Below are 19,035 nucleotides of genomic sequence, written 5' to 3'. Positions count from 1 at the left end.
ACAGCGGGTCTCACTTTTGTGTCCTTTTTGGAACCTAACCTGATGTGGCGCTGCTTTCTGGGCCGCGGAGCCTGGGTTCCACCCAGTTTCGGGGGCAGCTGATGAGGCTGGAGTGGAGGAGAGACCCTGATCTTCAAGGTGGAGACGGGCTCAGGTTCAGATCTGCAACTGAGGGAGGGAGTGGCCGACCCCTTCTGAGACTCGACTCTCCGTTAGGCGGTGGTTGCTAAGGCAACACGTGACGCTACAACGTGGTGGGTTTCTACGTCACCTCCGGGTTCCAGGGAGCGGGATTTTGGCGTAGAGGGTGAGGCTGAGCAAGGCTTTATGTGTAGTTCTGCCCGGCGCCGCCACGCTTGGCCTCTGGATTACTGCTAGAGTATTTGAGGCTTGTGGCTGTGGGTGTCGTTGGTGACCCTTTAATTGTGGCGTAAGTGACACTGGTTGACGTTGCGTCAGACTTTGGATTTGAAAGGGGTCTGAGACTGTCTGTCGCTCGTCCCCCACCTCCAGAATGTTTTCAAACCCATGTGATGCCAATGAACTTCCAAACTTGATCTCTACCGGAGAGGAGCCGTGGAGTTCAGCAGAACTTTGATCTTGCTATATCAGTTTTATGTAACATTTCATTGTTTAGTCTATTTTTGTAACATCTGAAACTCTATTGTTAAAAAATTGGCATATGGCCAGGTGCTGGTGGCACATACCTGTAAGCCTAGTCAGGAAGCTGAGATCTGAGAATTGTGGTTCAAGGCCAGCTGGGGCACTAAAATCTGTGAGATTCTTATCTCCAGTTAGCCAGCAAAAAGCCTTAAATGGAGTTGTGGCTCAAGTGGTACAGAGCTAGCCTTGAGCTCAAAAACTCAGGGACGGCGCCTAGGTCCTGAGATCAGATCCTAGTACTAGCACACAAAAAATAAAAGATTATTAATCCGTGGATAAAATCGTGCACAAATTGGGCTGGGAAGGTGGCTCAGTGGTAGAGCACTTGCCTTGCATGCACGAAGCCCTGGGTTCAATTCCTCAGCACCACAAAGAAAAAAGAAAAAAGCCAGAAGTGGTGCTGTGGCTCAAGTGGTAGAGCGCTAGCCTTGAGCTGAAGAGCTGAGGGACAGTGCCCAGGCCCAGAGTTCAGGCCCCACGAGTGGACCCCCCCTCCCAAAAAAATCGTGCACAAATTGCTAAGTTTCCATTATGCTCTCTGTATTGGAGGGAAGGTTGCAACAATAGGAAAGAGAAGCCTGAAAAATCTAGAATATTAATCCTGCATGCTGCAAGATAGGTCCAGTTTATTATGTTCTCTTCTCCATTTTAGTTATTTGCTGTTGTCTAGTGAAGAGGAACAAAAAGTAGCTGTTGGACTTCTTAAAGCCATGAGCCAGGTGAGTTGGAATTTTCTCTTTTCTGAAATAGTTTCTTGTTTTTCAAACACAGACATTAAATTTCCTTCTTGCTTAAACACTTCCCTGTAGCCAACTATGTTGCTTTTCAAAATTCTGACTAGATTTCTATCTTATTCGGATAAATGAAATGAAGGGCCGACTGAGCTTAATATAATCTTAAGTCCCTTATATAAAACATATATAAAACTTATATATATATATATATATATATATATATATACTATGCACATCTTCCCATGTACTAAGTTTAAATAATCTTTGATTACTTGTAATACTTAATACAAGGTAAATAATGCAAATACTTGTACTGTGTTATTTCAAGAATGATGACAAGAAAATGTTCAGAACAGACAGTCTTTTTCTCCAAATGTTATTTATTTTTATTTTATTTTTTGTCGGTCGCAGGGCTTGAACTCTGAGCCTGGGCGCTGTCCCCCAGCTCTTCAGCTCAAGGCTAGTGCTCTACCACTTGAGCTACAGCGCCACTTCTGGTTTTCTGGTGGTTTATTGGAGATAAGAGTTTCATGGATTTTCCTGCCCCGGGCTGGCTTTGAACTACGATCCTCAGATCTCAGCCTCCTGAGTAGATAGGATTACAGGGGTGAGCCTCCGATGCCTGGATACATTTATTTTATGTTTTTGCCAGTCCTGGGGCTTGACCTCAGGGCCTGGGTACTGTTCCTGAGCTTCTTTTGTTTAAGGCTGGCACTCTACCACTTGAGCCACAGAACCATTTCTGGCTTTTTCTTTGTATGTACTAAGGAATCGAACCCAGGGTTTCATGCATGCTAGGTGAGCACTTGCCCACTAAGCCACTTTCCCAGCTTTTATTTATTTTTTGTTGGTCATGGGACCTGAACTCTGGGCCTGGGCACTGTCCCTCAGCTCTTCAGCTCAAGGCTAGTGCTCTACCACTTGAGCCACAGCGCCACTTCTGGCCTTTTCTGTTTATATAGTGCTGAGGAATCTAACTCAGGGCATCATGCATGCGAGGCTAGCACTCTACCACTGACCACCTTCCTAGCCCTTTTTTTTTTTTTTCTGTAGGTTATAGGGCTTGAACTCAGGACATGAATACTGTCTGTGAATTCTCTTGCTCAAGGTTAGCACTCTACTACTTTGAGACACAGCACCACTTTTAGTTTTCTAGGGGTTAACTGAAGATGAGGCTCATGAGTGTTCTTGCCTGGGCTGACTTCAAACTATGATCCTCAGATCTCATTCTCCTGAGTAGCTAAGAATATAGGCATGAGCCACGCACACCATGTTTTTTCCAAGATTTTAAGGAACTTTGCCTAGTCCCTGTAGACAAAAGCAAAATTATAATGGAACTCCCTTTCTCTTTTTTTTTTTTGGGGGGGGGGGTCTGGTTGTGGGGCCTGAACTCTGGGCCTGGGTGCTGTCCCTCAGCTCTTCAGCTCAAGGCTAGCGCTCTGCCACTTGAGCCACAGCGCCACTTCCGGCGTTTTTCTTTTTGCTTATGTGGTGCTGAGGAACTGAACCCAGGGCCTCATGCATTGCAAGGCAAGCACTCTACCACTGAGCCACCTTCCCAGCCCCCCTTTTTCTTTCTTTTTTTTTTTTTTGTGCTAGTCCTGGTGCTTGAACTCAGGGCTTGGTTACTGTCCCTGAACTTCTTTTGCTCAAGGCTAGCATTCTACCACTTGAGCCCACAGCATCACTTCTGACTTTTTCTGTTTATGAGGTACTGAGGAATTGAACTAAGGACTTCATGCATACTAGGCAAGCAAGCACTCTACCAAATGAACTGTAGTCCCAGCCTGGAACTCCCACCCCCCCCCCCCCCACCTCTTTTTTTTTCCAGTTGTGGGGCTTGAACTCTGGGCCTGGGTGCTGTCCCTGAACTCTTCAGCTCAAGGCTAGTGCTCTACCACTTGAGCCACAGCACCACTTCCAGCTTTTTCTGTTTATGTGGTATTGAGGAATGGAACCCAGGGCTTCATGTATGTGAGGCAAGCATTTTACCACTGAGCCACCTTTCCAGCCCAGAACTCCCTTTCTTTACACAAAATTTAAGAGCGCTGGATTGAAGTATTGGGTTGTATTTATTTCCTTATTTATTAATTGTGGCACTGAGGTTTAAACTCAGAGTCTCAAAGTTGCTAGGCAGACACTCTGCTGCTGAAAGGCAACTTTCCAACAAAGTGTTGAAAAAAAATTTTTTTTGTTGGTCGTATGCCTTGAAATCCAGACCTAGGCACTGTCCCTGAGTTCTCTTGTTTAAGGCTAGCACTCTACCACTTTGTGCCATAGCACTACTTCCAGTTTTCTGGTGGTGAAATGGAGATAAGAGTTTCACGGAGTTTCCTGTCTGGTCTGGCTTTGAACTGCAATCATGCGGTCTCAGCCTCCTCAGTAGCTAGGATTACAAGTATGAGCTACCAGTGCTCAGAAAAATGTTCGTTTTTTTTTTTTTTTTTTGGGTCGGTCGTGGGCCTGAACTCTGGGCCTGGGCGCTGTAACTCAGCTTTTCAGCTCAAGGCTAGCGCTCTACCACTTGAGCCACAGTGCCACTTCCGGTTTTTTTCCTTTTTGCTTATGTGGTGCTGTGGAATCGAACCCAGGGCCTCATGCATGCAAGGCAAGCGCTTTAACCACTGAGCCACCTTCCCAGCCCCCAAATGTTCAAGTTTTAATGGATTTCATGTTCCTTTTCTAGCCCAGTTTCCAGTGATAATATAGCAAGTCCTTTGTGAATGTAACTTTTCATCACTTTTTAGCTTCTTGAAATTTGCAAGCACATAATTAATTAATTTATTTTACTAAGGAATATTTGAGTGACTCGTGTGCCAGATGCTGTTTTGTAACTGCAGATGTAGCATGATCAAAGCAAAAACTTACTCTGCCCTATGGAGCTTACCTTTTAGTGGTAGAAGGGAGACAACAAAAAACAAACTCTGATCATATAAAATAATGTTTATCGAAATGAACTCCAAGAGATGGAAATTTTTTTTCTTTTGTTGTTGTTTTCTCTTCCATTTTCTTGTTTGTTCATTTATCTGTCGTTGGGAGGGTAAGGGGGCACAGAAATGGAGGCACAAAGGTGAACAAATGCAGGAGTGGTACTCACTAGACACTATGTTGAAAATTAACTATATATCGAGCTGTGCGCCAGTGGCTCACACCTGTAATCCTAGCTACTGAGGCTAAGATCTGAGGATCACGGTTCAAAGCCAGCCCGGGCAGAAAAGTCCGTGAGACACTTATCTCCAATAAACCACTAGAAAACCAGAAGTGGTGGTGTAGGTCAAGCAGTAGAGCACTCACCTTGAGCTGAAGAGCACAGGGAGAGCGCCCAAACCCAGAGTTCAAGCCCCACAACTGACAATAAATAAATAAATAATAAAAATTAACTATCTATCTTTGTGGGTAGGGTTGGGAGGTAAAAATTGAGAGAGAGTGAGGGAAAGAGTGACATTATCCAAAAAGAAATGTCCTTTTGACTTGACTTATGTAACTATAACCATTCTGTATATCACCTTTATAATAACAATAAAAATTTTCACAAAATAAATAACAAAGTAATTCCTGTGGGGAAAAAAATGAAGTATGGCTGAACTTCAAACCTCAGTCCTTAGATCTCAAGACTTCTGAGTAGCTAGAATTACAGGTATAAGCCAATGACTCTCAGTTGATGTGTCTGGTGGGAGCTACCAGTGTCCAGCATCATTTCATGTATTTCACTACAGGGGTTGGTGACTTTTAGAGATGTGGCTGTAGACTTCTCCGAAGGGGAATGGGATTACCTGGATTCTTCTCAAAGACATTTGCATGGTTCTGTGATGATGGAGAACTATAGGAACTTGCTCTCACTGGGTAAGGAAATCTCTTGTAAAATTGGACTTGTTTTGTGTGTCTGCTGGTCCTGAGGCTTGAATTTAGGGTCAGAGTGCTGTCCCTGAACTTTTGTAGTGGTAGTACTCTACCACTTGAAGTACAGCTCTACTTCTGTCTTATTGGTGATTAATTGGAGTAAAAGTCTGTGGATTTTCTTGCCCAGGTTGGCTTCAAACTGCCATCCTCTGATGTCAGCCTCCTGAATAGCTAGGATTACAGGTGTGAATCACCAGCAGATGGGCTTGGATTTCCAATCATAAAAAGTTATTTACAGCCGGGCGCTGGTGGCTCACGCCTGTAATCCTAGCTACTCAGGAGGCTGAGATCTGAGGATCTCAGTTCAAAGCCAGCCCGGGCAGGAAAGACAGGAAAGACCGTGAGACTCCTATCTCCAATAAACCACCAGAAAACCGGAAGTGGCGCTGTAGCTCAAGTGGTAGAGCGCTCGCCTTGAGCTGAAGAGCTGAGGGACAGCGCCCAGGCCCAGAGTTCAAGCCCCACGACCGACAAAAAAAAAAAAAGTTATTTACGCCAGCGCTGGTGCCTCACACCTGTAATCCTAGCTACTTAGGAGGTCTTAAGTGTCACGTTCAAAGGCAGCCTGGGCAGGAAAGTCCATGAGACTCTTATCTCCAACAAACCAACAGAAAACCAGAAGTAGCACTGTAGCTCAAGTGGTAGAGTGCTAGCCTTGAGCTGAAGAGCTTAGTGATAGCACCCAGGCCCAGAGTTCAAGCCCTACGACCTGAGGATCATAGTTCTAAAATGCCCCAGGCAGGAAAATCCATGAGACTCTTTTATCTCCAATAAATTACTCAGAAAAAGCTAGAGGTGGCGCTGTGGCTCAAGTGGTAGAGAACTAGCCTTGAGCACAGAGAGCTCAGGGACAGAGCCCAGATCCTGAGTTCAAGACCCAGGACTGCCAAAAAAAAAAAAAAGTTCTTTGCTACCACCATTGTAACTTTTGGAGAATATCTGCAAAGCTTGGCCTACAATCTGCTGTACATTATTGACCTATGTCTGAAACTTTATGCGGTCCTGTAATACATGTCCTTTATACAATTTTCTTGTAACCTCCCTCTTCCCTATTGGTCAAAGAATTTCAATGCGAATTCTAGGCTATCATAACATGACCAAATAATATTTCCTTTCATGTATGTAGGTCTTTGCTTGTGTAAACCAAGTATGATATCAATGTTGGAACAAGGAAAAGAGCCATGGATGGTAGCTAAAAAGCTGACAAATGATGTGTGCTCAGGTAAGTGAAGAAGAAATAGAAAAGTAGAAACCTTACAGGTGACAACTCAGCTTGACTTGGTCACCTACTCACCCATCAGACTGCATTGTGATATGTTCTCAGATGTTCTACAGCTTTATGGAAAAATGGGCCTTCTAGAATGTTCTCACATTTGACATTCTAAACTCTCTTTTACAGTTAATCTCCTTCCCAATAATTCATTTGTCTATCTCTATGCCTTGTTCTCTGTAGTACAAACAGTTCATATTTGTGAAGCTGACAGTATACAGGTCTATTGTTGACCCATTGTCTAGACTTAAAGCCTCTGCAGGGCTGAGGTGGCTCAGTGCTAGAGTGCTTGCCTTGCATGCATGAGGCCCTGGGTTCAAAAAAGCTGGAAGTGGCACCATGGCTCAAGTGGTAGAGCACTTGCCTTGAGCTGAAGAGCTAAGGGGCAGCACCCAGGCCCAGAGTTCAAGTCCCATGACAAAAACAAAACAAAACAAACAAAAAAACAAACTTTTTCAAAACTAGAGATGTGACTTAAATGGTTAGAGAGCCAGCTGTGAGCAAAAAAGCCAAGTGAGATCATGAGGCCCAGAGTTAAAACTCCAGTACCAGCACCAAAAAAAAAAAGATTTGATGAAGTTTTGATCCATACTGAGAGCTGTAAATGAAGTACCAGACTTAAATGCTACCCAACACACACATCAGTGAAATTTTAGGTTGCTTAACTTCTCTGTGTGCTTGTCATCTCTCAAATGAGACAATGTGGGGTTGGGAATGTGGCCTAGTTGTAGAGTGCTTGCCTAGCATTCAGGAAGTCTCAATTCCTCAGTACCACATCAACAGAAAAAGCCAGAAGTGACTCTGTGGCTCAAGTGGTAAAGTGCTATCCTTGAGCAAAAGAAGCTTAGGGACAGTGCCCAGGCCCTGAGTTCAAGCCGTAGAACTGGTAAAAAAACAACATAAGTGTAGATATTGAAAGATGATACAGGGGCTGGGAAGGTGGCTCAGTGGTAGAGTGCTTGCCTTGCATTCATGAGGTCCTGGGTTTGATTCCTCAGCACCACATAAGCAGAAAAAGCTGGAAGTGGTGCTGTGGCTCAAGTGGTAGAGCACTAGCCTTGAGCTGAAAAGCTGAGGGACAGTGCCCAGGCCCAGAGTTCAGGTGCCATGACTGGCAAAAAAAAAGAAAGATGATACAGCCAGGCACCAGTGGCTCATGCCTGTAATCCTAGGAGGCTGAGATCTGAGGATCACGGTGAAAAGCCAGCCTGGGCAGGAAAAGTCCGTGAGACACTTATCTCCAATAAAACCACCAGAAAACTGGAAGTAGCACTGTAGCTCAAGTGGTGGAGCGCTTGCCTTGAGCTGAAGAGCTGAGGGACAGCGCCCAGGCCCAGAGTTCAAGTCCCATGACCAACAAAAGAAAAAAATGATACAATGGAAGCTCAGAAAAAAAGGTGAGATGAAGAGAAGTCTATGTTACAGGGAGTTGATGATGGCTTTTAATAATAATAAAAAAAAAAGATGGGCTGGGAAGGTGGCTCAGTGGTAGAGCGCTTGCCTTGCATGCATGAGGCCCTGGGTTTGATTCCTCAGCACCACATAAGCAAAAAAAAAAAAAAAAAAAAAAAAAAAGCCGGAAGTGGCACTGTGGCTCAAGTGGTAGAGCGCTAGCCTTGAGCTAAAGAGCTGAGGGACAGCGCCTAGGCCCAGAATTCAGGCCCCACCACTGGACCCCCCAAAAAGATTAAAAAAATAAATAAATAAAATTAAAAAAAAGATGACCAGCCAGGCTCTGGTGGATCATGCCTATAATCCTAGTTACTCAGGAGGCTGAGAGATCTGAAGATAGTGCTTTGAAGCCAGCCCACGCAGGAAAGTTGGTAAGATTCTTATCCTCAGTTAACCACCAGAAAAATGGTGTGGAGTTATGGCTTAAAGTGGTAGTGTGCTAGCCTTGAGTGAGAAAGCTCAGGGACAGTAGCAGGTTGTGAGTTCAAGCCCCATGACCAACAACAACAAAAAACCATCAGCAGCTAGAGAACAGTTGAGGGAGAAAAGGGTAAAAGTTTAGGTTTGTGTATGGGAAGGATTTTCAGATGGACACAGGAGACATAATAGAACTGATGATTTATACTATCTGCTATAGGACAATTTCTTTTTTTTTTTTCTTTTTAGTTCATCGTGGGGCTTGAACTCTGGGCCTGGGCACTGTCCCTCAGCTCTTCAGCTCAAGGCTAGCACTCTACCACTTGAGCCACAGCGCCACTTCTAGTTTTCTGAATAGTTTATTAGAAATAAGAGTTTCATGGACTTTCCTGCCTGGGCTGGCTTTGAACCTCAATCCTCAGATCTCAGCCTCCTAAGTAGCTAGGATTATAGATTCAAACCATCAATGCCTGTCAAATTTTTACTTTTCTATGAAAAAGAAGTTGATGTGAAACTATAGTATCGAACATTATGATTCAGGTTTATTAAGTAAACTAGGGCTGGGAATGTGGCTCAGTGGTAGAGTGCTTCCCTAGCATGCACAATGCCCTGGGTTCAATTCTTTAGCACCACATAAACAGAAAAAGCCAGAAGTGGTGCTGTGGCTCAAGTGATAGAGTGCTGAGTAAAAGAAGCTTAGAGACAGTGCTCAGGCCCTGAGTTCAAGCCCCAGGACTGGCTAAATAAATAAATAATGCATGCAAATATATGTAGTTTAAATAATAGGACAAACATCTATATAGCTTCTTCTTTGATTAAGTAATAAAAAATTAGCTGGGTGACAGTGGCTTACCTCTGTAATCTTACCTACTCAAGAGGCTTAGATTTGAGGATCCATATTCAAAGCCAGCAAGGGCAGATAAATCCTTGAGCCTCACATCTCCAAATAGCCAGCAAAAACTCAGAATTTGAAGTGTGGGGACTAAATGGTAGAGTGCCATCCTTGAGTAGAAAATGGTGAATGAGAGCATAATGGCCTTTATCTTAAAAGAAGAAAGGGAAATTTATTACTGCTATTGCGGCTGTTGAAAAATCTCTACAGAAAGAATACCTTAGCTGGGCAACAGATGTACACAACTATAATCCTAGTTATTCAAGAGGTTGAGATCTGAGGATCACAGTTCAAAATCAGCGTAGGCAGGAAACTACTTGAGACTCTTATCTCCAACCAAAAGCTAGAAGTGGAGCTTTGTCTCACATGGTAGAGTGGTAGCTTGACCAAAAATGTTCAGGGGGCTGGGATTATGACTTAGTGTTAGAGTGATTGCCTAGCATTCATGAAGCCATGGATTCTATTCCTCAGTACCACATATACAGAAAAAGCCAGAAGTGGTGCTATGGCTCAAGTGGTTGGGTTGGTGGCCTTGAGCAAAAGCTCAGGGTCTATGTCCAGGTCCCTCAGTTGAAGCTCAGGACTGGAAAAAGAAAAGTAACTTTTAACTAAATAGAGTAACTTTTTTTTTTTTGGTCATCGTGGGGCTTGCATGCTGGGCCTGTGTGCTGTCCCTCAGCTCTTCAGCTCAAGGCTAGCACTCTACCACTTCCAGTGCCACTTCCAGCTTTTTCTGTTTATTTGGTGCTGAGGAATCGAACGTAGGGCCTCATGCATGCAAGGCAAGCACTCTACCACTCAGCTACCTCCCGAGCCTCTAAACAGAGTAACTTTTTTAACTAAATGAGTAACTTTTTTACTTCCCTCAAATCTTTGCTTAAAAGTAAAATTAGTAATTCCTAACCTTTGACTTCATTAGGACTTCTGATCTCTTTATCCTGTTTTATTTTTTTCAGTATTGGATAATTCTAATATGCAATAAAATTTACTTATTTTCTGATTTCTCTATGAAAATAAGGCCTTGAAGTTAAGGATCATTGCTTTAATATATTGGAAGCATCAAGAACAGTACCTGGTATGGGGTAAATAATAGTCCTGAATCAAACAGCTATAAGCATGATGATTACTCAAAGTTCTTTTGTTATTTCCTATGCTGATTTCCCTTTACTTCCAGTCATTACTCCATATATATCTGTATGATCTATTTCTAGTTTCTCATCCTGTTCACTTTGGAACTAGGAAAAGCAATTCTCTTTGGGTTTTATTTGCTATTAAAAATTCACACTTAAGCCGGGCGCTGGTGGCTCACGCCTGTAATCCTAGCTACTCAGGAGGCTGAGATCTGAGGATCGCGGTTCAAAGCCAGCCCGGGCAGGAGAGACCATGAGACTCTTATCTCCAATAAAACACCAGAAAACCGGAAGTGGCGCTGTAGCTCAAGTGGTAGAGCGCTCGCCTTGAGCTGAAGAGCTGGGGGACAGCGCCCAGGCCCAGAGTTCAAGCCCCACGACCGACAAAAAAAAAAAAAAAAAAATTCACACTTGAGGGGCTGGGAAGTGGCTCAGTGGTAGAGCGCTTGCCTTGCATGCATGAGGCCCTGGGTTCAATTCCTCAGCACCACATAAGCAAAAAGAAAAAAGCCGGAAGTGGCACTGTGGCTCAAGTGGTAGAGCGCTAGCCTTGAGCTGAAGAGCTGAGGGACAGCGCCCAGGCCCAGAGTTCAGGCCCCACGACCGGACCCCCCCAAAAAAAATTCACACTTGACTTTACACAAGGACATTTATGAATGTACTTTCTCATATACAATAGAGGAGACATGTTTCTTACTTTCAATTTTCAGAATGGGAATCTATGGGTGAGACTGAAGAATCTGCCCCTAAGCAGGAGCTTTGTCAAGCACAGCCATCTCAGAAGATTACAGGAAAATTGGCAGACATTGGCCTTGACTACTCCAGCTTAAAAGAAGAGTGTAAATGTGAGGGCAATTTGGAGGGACAACCAGGAAATGAGAAGACAAGTTGTAAAAAAGAAACAGTCACTTACGAAGAAGCCCTTCTTAACAAACAAGAACAAGATTTTAACAAATCTTTGGGAAGTTTCCATCATAACATTCTGCTTCCCATACAACCGACAATCCCAAAAGAGGAGAAAGTATATAACCATGACACATGGCAGAACACTGTTCAAAACACTTCCCTGACTGTTCAGCCCGAGGGTGTCTATGCAAAGAAGAAAGTTTTGAAATGCAATTACTGTGATAAAGTCTTCACCCAGAGCTCATCCCTCACGCTTCATCAAAGAGTCCATACTGGGGAGAAACCCTATATATGTGCAGAATGTGGGAAAGCCTTTAGCCATAGATCCAACCTTGTCCAACACCACAGAATTCATACTGGAGAGAGACCCTATGAATGTAAAGAGTGTAATAAAGCCTTTAGTCAGAATGCACATCTCCTTCAACATCTGAGAGTTCACACTGGAGAAAAGCCTTATGAATGTAAGGTATGTAGGAAAGCCTTTGGCCAGTTTGCTTACCTTGCCCAGCATCAGCGAGTTCACACTGGAGAGAAACCCTATGAATGTATTGTATGTGGGAAAGCATTCAGCAATAGGTCCTCTATTGCCCAGCACCACAGAGCTCATAGAGGAGAGAAACCTTACGAATGCAATGTGTGTGGGAAAGCATTTAGCCTACGTGCATACCTGACCGAACATCAGAGAATACACACGGGAGAGAGGCCCTATGAATGTAAGGAGTGTGGGAAGGCCTTCAGCCAGAATTCACACCTTGCTCAGCACCAGAGAATTCACACTGGAGAAAAACCTTACAAATGTCAGCAATGTAAGAAAGCTTTCAGCCAGATTACCTACCTCGCTCAGCATCAGAGAGTTCATACTGGAGAAAAACCCTATGAATGTATCAAATGCGGAAAGGCTTTTAGCAATGATTCATCCCTCACTCGACACGAGAGAGTTCATACTGGAGAGAAACCCTATGACTGTAACGTGTGTGGGAAGGCTTTCAGTTACTGTGGCTCTCTCTCCCAGCATCAGAGGATACACACTGGGGAGAGACCCTATGAATGTAAGGAATGCAAGAAGAGCTTCAGGCAGCATGCACATCTTGCCCAACACCAGAGAATTCACACTGGGGGACAGGGTTTCTCCAATCCAGTCAGTCACCAAGTCATATAAATCCTAACCCCTAACCCTAACCCCTGGAATTTATATTTTTTTCTTTCTTTAATGTCACCTTAGTCATCTCACCTAGAGATGACTAGGAGAAGAGTCTCACGGACTTTTCTGCCTGGGCTGGCTTTGAACTGCCATCCTCAGATCTTAGCCTCCTGAGTAGCTAGGATTACAGGTGTGAACCACCAGTGCTGGCTCTGTGTCTCTTTTTGCTACTCTTAAATCCATTTCTCACAATATACCCAAACTGATCTCTTTTCAGTCACAAAAATAACAGATGAAAGCTTCCATTTATAAGTGTCTTTTGCTTGCTGGTGTATTTAGAATAATCAGCCACCTTTAACACGATCTTTAAGGGTTTTCATTATGTGGCTATTACATACCAGTTAGGTTTACTTAATTCTAATATTCTATAAGCAGTAGGCATCTCCCAAGACTAAGAAGCTTAGATTCTTAAAAATTCTAACAATATGGCTTGGAATGTGGCTTAATGGTAGAGTGCTTGCCTAGCATGCACGAAACCCTGGGTTTGATTCCTCAGTACTACATTCACAGAAAAAGCCAGAAATGGTGTTGTGGCTCAAGCAGTAGAGTGCTAGCCTTGAGCAAAAGAAGCTCGGCTCATGCCTGTAATCCTAGCTACTCAGGAGGCTGAGATCTAAGGACTGCGGTTCAAAGCCAGCCCAGGCAGGAAAATCCTTGAGTCTCTGATCTCCAATTAACCACCAGAAAACCAGAAGTGATCTGGTAGAGCTAAAGAGCTCAGGGATAGCATCAGGCCCAAAGTTCAAACCCCACAACTGACAAAAAAAGGAGGGGGGGCTGGAAAGGTGGCTCAGTGGTACAGTGCTTCCATTAGGCTGAGGACAATGCAGAGTTCAGGCCCCATGACTGACAAAAAAAAGAAAAGAAAAAAAAAGGAAAAAAAAGACGCTCAGCTCAGGGACAGTGCCCAGGCCCTGAGTTTAAGACCCAGGACCAGGGCCCGGGAATGTATCTCAGTGGTAGAGTGCTTGCCTCACATGCATGAGGCCCTGGGTTTGATTCCTCAGCACCACATAAGCAGAAAAAGCTGGAAGTGTGGCTGAGGCTCAAGTGGTAGAGCACTAGTCTACAGCTGAAGAGCTGAAGGACAGCATCCAGACCCAGAGTTCAGGCCCCATGACTGACCAAAAAAAAAAAAAAAAGACCCAGGACCAGCAAAAAAAAAAGTATATATATATGTGTGTGTGTGTGTGTGTGTGTTTATATACATGTATGCATGTGTGTATATGTATTCATGTATAAATACATATACATGAATACATACAGGAAGGTATAGCTATAATATATATTATATAATAATATATATTATGTAATATACTATAACATATAATATATGATATTATATAATATATAATAGCTATACTTTCCTATATTATATATAATATATATTATGTAATATATATTATGATATTATAATATATAATAGCTATACTTTCCTATATATATATATATATAGGAAAGTATATATATATATATATAAATATATATATAAATATATATAAATTATAAATTTATATATATATATAAATATATATATAAATATATATATTATATATATTATAGCTATACCTTCCTATAGCAGCTTGTTTGATTTGTCTAAGGATTTTCTTCTTGAAATAGATATTGGCTACATAGTAGAAATGTGAAAGAGCCTGGCAAATTGACAACCTATTAGGTGACAGCTTTACAAGTAAACTAGTGGGGCTGGGAAGGTGGCTCAGTGGTAGAGCGCTTGCCTTGCATGCCTGAGGCCCTGGGTTCAATTCCTCAGCACCACATAAGGAAAAAGAAAAAAGTCGGAAGTGGCGCTGTGGCTCAAGTGGTAGAGTGCTAGCCTTGAGTTGAAGAGCTGAGGGACAGCTCCCAGGCCCAGAGTTCAGGCCCCACGACTGGACCTAAAAAATAAAAAATAAAAAAATAATTTTAAAAACCCAAAAATACAAGTAAATTATCTCATAAAGTACATCACAATGACAGAGTCTCATGAAAATAATAGGTAACATGTTGAATGCTTGCACTCAGTACCAGGCTCTGTTTTACAGACTTAGCATGTATTAACTCATTTATTTTTGTCAGTCATAGGGCTTGAACTTGGCCTGGGCGCTGTCCCTGCACTCTTTAGCTCAAGGCAAGCGCTCTACCTCAAGCCACAGTGCCACTTCAGGTTTTCTAGTGGTTTATTGGAGATCAGAGTCTCACAGACTTTTCTACCCAGGCTGGCTTTGAACAGTGATCCTCAAATCTCAGCCTCCTGAGTAGCTAGGATTACAGGTGTGAGCCACCGGTGCATGGCTAACTCATTTATTTTGAATAATGAACAAAATACCTTGCAAAGCATCTTGGTATGAATGCGAAAACTATAATTTTAAGTTGTGGTTGATAAACTGTATTCTGAGTGAATAAGTTTAGGCTACAAGCTGAAAAACAGGGCTGGGAAGGTGGCTTAGTGGTAGAATGCTTTCCTTGTATGCACGAGGCCCTGAGTACAATTACTCAGCACCACATAAGCAGAAAAAGCCCATAGTGGCACTGTGGCTCAAGTGGTAGAGCACTAGCCTTGAGCTGAAGAGCTGAGGACAGAGTTCAGGCCCCAAAACTGACCAAAAAAAAAAAAAAAAACAAAAAAAACCCTAAAAAAACCCCAAATATTTCAGGTAGATTGAAGACATCATTTTATGTGTGTTTGTGTGTGTGTGCCTGTGCTAGTCCTGTGGCTTGAACTCAGGGCCTGTGCACTCTCCCTGAGGTTTTTTTTACTCAAGGCTAGCATTCTACTACTTGAGACACATCTCTACTTCGCCTTTTTGTGAATTGTAGATAAAATGTGAGGACTGCGATGGAAACCTAGCCCAGGCGGGGAAGTCTGTGAAACACTTAACTCCAATTACACTCCAAAAAGGCAGAAGTGGAGCTATGGGTCAAGTGGTAGGTCCCCAGGCTTGACTGGAAAAGCTAAAGGACAGTGTGAGGTCCCTAAGTTCAAGCACTACTACTGACATTAAAAAGCATGTGAAGGGCTGGGAAGGTGGCTCAGTGGTAGAGTGTTTGTCTTGCATACATGAGGCCCTGGGTTTTGATTCCTTAGCACCACTTAAGTAGAAAAAGCCAGAAGTGGCGCTGTGGCTCAAGTGGTAGAGCACTAGCCTTGAGCTGAAGAGCTGAGGGACAGCGCCCAGGCCCAGAGATCAAGCCCTACGACAAAAAAAAAAAAAAAGCAGGTAAAGGCCGGATGTCAAGGTTCATGCCAGTAATCCTAGCTACTTGGGGTGGGGGGGGGGGGGGAGGGGAGATCTGAGGATCATGGTTCAAAGCCAGCCTAGGCAGAAAATTCCATAGGCCTCTTATCTCCAATTAACCACCAGAAAACTGGAAGTGGTGCTGTGGCTCAAGTGGTAGAGCACTTGCCTTGAGCTGAAGAGCTCAGGGACAGGGCCCAGGCCCAGAGTTCAAGCCCCACAATGGTTAAAACAACCATTCTGGTGTCTGCCTTGCCTTAGTGAAAGAAATCAGCATATTGGCTCCCAAGAAAGACGGAAGTGCTGCTAATGATACTGGGCCATGTCTTGCAGTTCAGAGCCAACAATCAACTCAGTGACTTCTATTCTTGTAGAGTGGCTCCTAATTCGTCAAGATGATGTGGCTTTCTGAGCTACAAGAGTTCTACTGGCAGAGCAACAGATTCCTCTCTCTTTCCACCATGACGGGGCTCTGAGCAGGACACCTGTCTCCGTGGACAGCCCCAGCAACAAGGATGGCAGGGCATTACATAGAACAATGCCTCCTCCCATCAGAAGTAACCACAATGAGCACGTGTGGAAGCCGCAACACACAGGAGAGGTTCTACCTTCTCTACCCAAACCAACACAAAGCACTACATAAATGTTTGTTGGGAAAATGACAAAAACAAAACCCAACAACAACCAAAAACAAACCATGTGTAAATCAAGTCTAATGTTTCATATGGGTAAGTGAAAACATTTGGCTAGGGTAGAGCCAAAAGGAGCTGAAATTCTAATATGTAGAAATGCTTTTGATATATTGAGTGAAAGCACATTGTATAATGTATTATTCCATTATATATTTTATATGTGTGTATATATATGCATAAATATATATATACACATGCATGTGTATGTTTACATGAATAAAAATTCTAGAAGAATATATAACCAAGGTTATAACACTGAGCATCTTGGTAGAGGTAGGGAATAGCTATGTGTCTGTGTATTGTTTTCCTTTTTTAGCATGTTTGTAGTGTGAAAGATATGAAATAAAAGGGAAATTGTTAAAAAAAAAAAAGTAACCCTTCTGTACAGTGTTTTTACAATAAAAAAAGGGAAATCGCCTCTAAATACAGAAATCACTGGCAATGTTTGTATTTTCTGAGGAGATGGCAGGATAATCTGCTCTCTAGACTCTCCCTACCCAATGCCTGGACATCCCTGGAATAAAAAGTATAGATCTGAAGAACAAAAAGATCCAGAAACTTCTTAGCTATAAGAAATCATGTGTTTTTATTTATGTTGAAGTTAACTTTTTTCATCCAGCCTCCCCTTATATTACCTACATAACAGAACAGGAAATAAACATTCATATATTCATAACCTGTAGTCCAAGGCAGGCACTGGTGGCTCACACCTGTAATCTTAGCTACTCAGGAGACTGAGATCTGAGGATCATGATTCAAAGCCAGCCCAGGCAGGACAATCAATAAGACTCTTAGCTTGGGGCTGGGAAGTTGGCTCAGTGGTAGAGTGCTTGACTTGCATGAATGAGCCCCTGGGTTCGATTCCTCAGAACCACATAAGCAGAAAAAACCAGAAGTGGTGCTATGGCTCAAGTGGTAAAGCACTAGCTTTAAGCTAAAGAGCTGAGGGACAGCGCCCAGGCCCAGAGTTCATGCCCCATGACTGGAAAAAAACAAAAAAAAATGAACCTTAGTTCAAGTGCCATATTGGCATAAAAAAAAAAAAAAAAGACTCAGCTCTAATTAACTAACAAAAAACTGGAAATCAAGCTCTGTCTGAGTACTGGCCTTAAGCAAAAAGCTCAGGGACAGAGCCTAGGCTCTGAGTTTAATCCCCATGACACGCACACAGTGTACTATGTAATGTTTGATATATGGATTGATATATATATATATACACATACACATATACACACACATATATATATTTATATATGTACAGATGTGTGTGTATATGTGTGTGTGTTTTAAGACCCTCCAATTCTGAGTGCTCATCAACAAAGGACAGACATCCCAACAAAGATATACAGTTTCTGTCAGAAGCAGCTCCTTGTTCATCCTAAGATCTAGGGCTGTCCACAGCTACAGAATTGATGAAAATGATAAACTCAGAATTTGTTTTAAGGCCCCCAGATTCTGAGTGCTCTAGTTTGTCATTTGCATCCTGAGTTCCAATACACTCCTCAGTTTTCTAAGAAGTTCGGCGTGGGAGGAGGCAGAATCAGTTCTGTAGCTGTCAACAGTGAGAGGGGAGGAGATAGCCCTAGATGCTGGGATGAACACAGGAGCTGCTTCTGACAGAAACTCTATATTTATCTTTGTTGGGATGTCTGTCCTTGGGTTAATGAATAGAGCACTCAGTTTGGGGGTCTTCGGAGCTGGGAAGGTGGCTCAGTGGTAGAGTGCCTGCCTTGCATGCATGAGGCCCTGGGTTTGATTCCTCAGCACCACATAAGCAGAAAAAGCTGAAAGTGGTGCTGTGGCTCAACTGGTGGAGTGCTAGCCTTGAGGTGAAAAGCTGAGGAACAGCGCTCAGGCCCAGATTCCAGGCCCCATGACGGGCAAAAAAAAAAAAAAAGAATTTGGGGGCTTTAAAACACACACACACACACACACACACACACACACACACACACACACACACACACACACACGTATGATCTGAGCAGGGAGAGAGAGACAACTGGGCCACACAAGGCTGAGGAGGAATCTGAGCTGGGCACTCTTGTATATGTATATATTATATATATATAATATATATAATATACATATATATATGTATCAATACATATATCAAACATCACACAGTACACTGTGCATACATAGATATATATGTATATATAAACATACATACTATATATATATATCCTATACTATACATACTATATATCTAATAAGGCAGGCAGCAGGCGCCAGTGCTTCATGCCTGTAATCCTAGTTACTAAAGAGGCTGAGAATTGAGGATCCTGGTTTGAAGCCAGCCTGGGCAGGAAAGTCTTTGAGACTCATACCTCCAGTTAATCACCAGAAAACAAAGTGGCACTGTGGCTCAAAATGTTCGCACATTAGCCTTGAACAAAAAAGCTCAGAGACAGTGCCCAGGCCATGAGTTCAAGTGCCACAGCTGACAAATAAGCCAGGCATAGAAAGACATGCTCCATGATATCATATGTATAATCTAAATCTTGATCTCACTGAGTTCAGCAGAGTAGACTAGTGGAGG

At 43.0% G+C, this 19,035-nt stretch overlaps 1 protein-coding gene across 1 annotated transcript; it reads left to right on the top strand.

Moving 5' to 3' along the window:
- The first annotated feature begins 1,348 nt into the window (after positions 1 to 1,348).
- LOC122097489 (zinc finger protein 570-like) lies at positions 1,349 to 12,531 on the top strand. The gene is made up of 4 exons (XM_042668030.1): positions 1,349 to 1,382; positions 5,114 to 5,240; positions 6,424 to 6,519; positions 11,169 to 12,531. The coding sequence occupies exons 1-4, from the start codon at positions 1,374 to 1,376 to the stop codon at positions 12,521 to 12,523; spliced, it is 1,587 nt and encodes a 528-aa protein (XP_042523964.1). The 5' UTR covers positions 1,349 to 1,373; the 3' UTR covers positions 12,524 to 12,531.
- The last annotated feature ends 6,504 nt before the right edge of the window (positions 12,532 to 19,035 follow it).

This window comes from Dipodomys spectabilis, unplaced genomic scaffold (genome assembly GCF_019054845.1).
Source record: "Dipodomys spectabilis isolate Male_0828 unplaced genomic scaffold, ASM1905484v1 ptg000422l, whole genome shotgun sequence".
Lineage (NCBI taxonomy): Eukaryota > Metazoa > Chordata > Mammalia > Rodentia > Heteromyidae > Dipodomys > Dipodomys spectabilis.
The sequence above is the reverse complement of the archived record's forward strand: the minus strand, read 5'-3'. Positions and strand labels throughout refer to the sequence as shown.